This window comes from Panicum virgatum, chromosome 1N (genome assembly GCF_016808335.1).
Source record: "Panicum virgatum strain AP13 chromosome 1N, P.virgatum_v5, whole genome shotgun sequence".
In the NCBI taxonomy this organism is placed as follows: Eukaryota; Viridiplantae; Streptophyta; class Magnoliopsida; order Poales; family Poaceae; genus Panicum; species Panicum virgatum.
In genome coordinates, this window is record NC_053145.1 from 38,821,288 (window position 1) to 38,825,814 (window position 4,527).

At 51.3% G+C, this 4,527-nt stretch overlaps 1 protein-coding gene across 1 annotated transcript; it reads right to left on the reverse strand.

Annotated features, from left to right (window-relative positions):
• Positions 1-508: 508 nt before the first annotated feature.
• On the reverse strand, positions 509-3,019 carry LOC120653513 (geraniol 8-hydroxylase-like). Its single transcript, XM_039931240.1, has 3 exons — positions 2,245-3,019; positions 1,412-1,482; positions 509-1,120 (listed from the first exon to the last, which is right to left on the reverse strand). Exons 1-3 carry the CDS (start codon positions 3,017-3,019, stop codon positions 509-511), a joined length of 1,458 nt encoding a protein of 485 aa, XP_039787174.1.
• Positions 3,020-4,527: the final 1,508 nt, after the last annotated feature.

The window sequence follows — 4,527 nt, forward strand, 5'->3', positions numbered from 1 at the left end:
GGCCTCTGATGATGAAGTAATGGGTCTCCGGTGTTTCCGTTGGCCTCCAGTTTCAGTCAATGAATTTGCTGCACGCGCGGCCTGCTCAAAATCTTCATCTACAATAGCTCCGCCGAATTTCGCTCGTATTATGTATAGACGCCCCCGGGTGGGGGCCGGGCATACGCTCGCAAGAAGTGGTTATGGGAATGTCATGATAGCTGCAAGCAATTCCGAAAGATGGTTTATATATTGTACATTACAATACCCATAAAAAACCTTGTCGGTTCTTACATATATGGAAACTTTATAGTACCCATTGACGTCACCCGTTGTCTTGGCCATGCTTATATATAGTAGGTCTAATTGACCTCATCTACAACCATATAGGTGCGTGTAATTCAAGGTATTATTATTACAACACCATTTACTAAACTTAATTTGTAGAACTACTACTCCATTGTGCTGCCTTATTACATGACGTCACGATTTGCCTTATTACATACTATATATATATAAGCGAGCCTGCCTACCCGTCACATCTCTTATTTGCTATGGCTTTTAGAGGAGTTGCCATGGATACCACTAGCCCAAACTTTTCAGTCGTATCAACACCATTTTCCTTGACCTCTGTAGGGAGCGTCCAATCAAAGTGGTGCAGTAGAGAACCAAGCATCAAATGCACCATCCTATGTGCTAGTGGCAACCCGAGGCATATGCGGCGTCCAGCACCGAACGGGATCAGCTCCATGTGTTTACCCCAAAAACTAGTGTCGCTGCCAATGAACCTCTCGGGCATAAACTTATCCGGCTCAGCCCACGTGTCGGCTTTTCGATGAATCGCCCAAATGTTGAGTATCACGTTGGTTCCTTTAGGAATGGTGTAGCCTCCCACTTGCACGGCGGCCATGGCTCGATAGAATGATAGGGAGATGGGCGGGTGGAGTCGGAGTGTTTCTTTTACCACGGCTTGCAGATATGGAAGTTGCGCGATGTCAGACTCTTCCATTTCTGTTCTAGTGCCAAGAACAGTCCTGAGCTCCTCCCTTACCTTCTCCATTGCTTCCGGGCATCGCAGCAACTCCGCCATTGCCCACTCAATTGCACTCGAACTTGTCTCGGTCGCTGCAAAGAAGAAATCCTGAAATATTTTTGTCAGAGGCAAGGCAAATCATGTCAGTGCGATTGCGAATAATTTACGATCGATATGCTGGAAATATCATTCTAAATAGCGGGCTATAGCCTAGCTATAACAACACTATAGAACCAGGAGAAAGTCGTCGCAACAGGCTATAGCGGCGATTTAGCGAGCTAAAGCGCGCTATAGCGGGATTTAAGTGGGATTTTGGGTTGGTACCGCTAAATCATATGAAACCGCTATTTAGACCTTGGGAATAATTGAACTCGTTGAGGAACATGTAGCTACGCCTACCGTGAATAAGGTTTTGACGGTGTCGTAGTTCATGTGACTGCCCTCTTCTTCCTCCCATTCATGCTCCATGTCTATCACCACATCCATCATTGTTAGGAATAAACCCAGCACACGTGTGTGTGGCTGGGATGTGTGTGTGCGCGACGCGCGTGTGCGCGGGCGTCGTGTGTAGTGCGCGTGGCGCAGTGCGTGTGCGCGCGCGGGGCGCCGAGCACGGCAGCGTGTGTGTGCACGCGGTCGTCGCGGTGTGTGGATCGCGATCGTATGTGTGCGATCGTGATCGTGGAGTCGAGGATCGGGGGGAGCTCGTTCGAGCGAGTCAGTAGGTGGTCGTTGAGGTCGTTGGATTGGCCGCATTGGGCGCGGCATCCTCGGTCCGTGGCGTGCGCGCATTGAGCGTGTTGTGAGCGCCACGGCGGAGCCGCCCGGGCCGATCGGCGACGTAGTGGGGTAGCGCGTGGTCGTGGGCGCGTCCACCCGGCTATAAAGCCACCATGTAACCCTGTTGTGCTCCCTGCGAGTTGAATTGAAGAATGGTATGCGGCACTGTGCGTTTGGGCGTAAATTCTCCTCGTGACACTGTTCATCTTCCACCTCCCACTCTCCCAAAATTCATCGCGTCCGTGAGCGAGTTCATGGAGTGAGCGGCTTGGTGAGCACGAGGGAGGTGTGGTGCGTCGATTACGCACCAAGGCCGGGGCTGGAGTTGCCCGGAAGGGTGACTTCACCGTCGACCCCCCCCCCCCCCCCCCGGCGGCGTTCTGTTCGCCGTTCGCGTCGGTGTTCTGCGTCGGGAGGATCTCCAACAATCATGTCACTTCTACTTGGCTCACCGGCCTCCCGGCAGTGCCTGCGCCGCATGAACTGCTCGTCGATCATCCCGTGGACACTCCTGAGCAATACCCCCATCCTTCGCCGTGCGCCCTGGAGATCAGCCGCCACAGCCGGGAAGAGGTCGGAGACAGTCGGCCCAGCGGTCAGGAGCGAGGCTTCCTTCATCACGCACCTCAGCTCCTTGGTGTCGAGGTCGACGGAGAAGAGGGTGCGCGACAGCATGTCCATGGCCGCGTCGAACGTGGCGTCCCCGACGTCGACCGGCTCGCCGCGCCCCGCGCGCTCGGAGACGTGGCGCACCAGCTCCCGCGCCTTCTCCTGCCGCAGCGGCCGTCGCGCTTCGAGCCGGCGGGGGCTGAACAGCTCCGCCGTGGCGAACCTCCGCAGCGCGCGCCACTTGCCGCGGGGCGGGAGGAAGATGACCGAACTGGCGGCGTGGCCTCCCGTGCGCCAGGTGTCGAGGACGGTGCGGCCCGCCGGGTCGGCGTCGCGCCGCAGGAGCACCTCGCGCGCGGCGTCCGGCGTGGAGACCACCACGGTGGGGAACCGGCCCACCCAGATGGTTATGATGCCGCCGTCGCCGTAGCGCTCGGCGAGGCGGGCGAGCGAGCGGTGAGCCCTGCTCCAGGCGACGGCGTAGAAGCTGCCGATGACCGGGAGTGGCCAGGGGCCTGGAGGGAGACGACGACGCCTGCGGGCGTGGGTGATTATTAGTTGGAGGGAGTAGATGAACGCGAGGATGACCACCACAGCTACCAGGAACGACGACGCCATGGCCTTGCGTTCAACCAGGACGACCCAGCCTTAGCAGCCTATGCTGTGGCAATGGCAATACGATTTGCAAAGCGTTCGTCCTATCTATTTATATTATACACGAAGCATACATACGTTGAAAGATTTGTGTCGCATCTCGTTCATTTAAAGGGCGTGCGGCAGTACACACTATACAGTTGCATCATGAATCGCATGACCGTACCCATTCCAGTATAGCCTCTGCATATGTTCCATGCATGTCTATATATGATATGGTACTAGAGGAGTACTAGCTGCTGGGTTAGAATCCCATGTAGTACGATAGAAGGGACCATAAGATATATAAATGGTCTAGTTGTTTGAAAGAGAGCAAAGGATTCAGGATGGATGTTCGCATTTATAGCTAGTTATTCTTTTCTTTTTACAGTAGAAACGACGTGTCCATCGACAATGAGCATGAGTCGTGACTTTTTTATCAAATATCAAGATCTGTTAATAATATCCTCTCTGTCAAAGGTGTTCATAGAGGTTAATGTGTGCAAGCATGCATGTATAGGGCGGGAATGACTGTGTATGCTTCATATGAAAGTGTATACAAGTTTGCTGGAAAAAAGAACTAAGCAATTGAGAGATTATGAATTTAGCCGCGCCATTTAGTCACTGTGTATAGCAGCTAGCATGCAACTTATAATCTAGCATCAACTTATAGGTGGCGATGCTAGATTGGAAAGCTTCAGTGATTATTGCGAAACAATGGATGATGGTGGTGTGGACGGGATCATTGTAATAATTGATGAGCAGGCTTTGAGATTGATCCCGATCCGGAAGAATTGTTACGCCACATGGAACCTGAAGTGTTAATTGGCAGTGCAAAGGGGTAGAAAATTTTGATGCACTGAAGAAGATCGCTCATGATAGTGTATATGATGAATCCAGATGTGAGAATACGTGGACAGTCCTGTGCTTCTTAATTCAACTTCTAATGCTTAAGGCTAAGTATAGATGGTCCTATAGCAGTTCCAATGATCTTCTACGCCTCCTAGGTTCCTTGCTTTCAAAGCCTAACTTTGTGCCAAAAAATACATATGAATGGAAGAAGACTATTAGTCCACTATCAATGCGTGTTCAAAGAATATATGCCTGTCCAAACCACTGAATGTTGTACTGTGGCGATTATGAGAAGTATGAGAATTGTTTGAATTGTGGCTCTGGTCGTTACAAAAGTAATGCAGATTTCATTCCGGACGAGGTAGGAGATGCCATCTCAAAGAAGATGAAGAGAGTTGAAAAGAATAAGGGTGCTGATCAAGAACCATACATGTTGACGATGACACAAGTATAGATGTGGACATGAACTAGAGAAAGATTCCCATGTTAGTTATGTGGTACCTGCTAGTGATCGACTGCCAGAAACATTTGTTCTCAAATCCTAAGAATGCTAAGCTTATGACTTCGCATGCAGATCAATCTAACAAGGATGATAGTAAGCTTCGACACCTACCCGATGCTCGCCAGCGGAAAACTTTAAT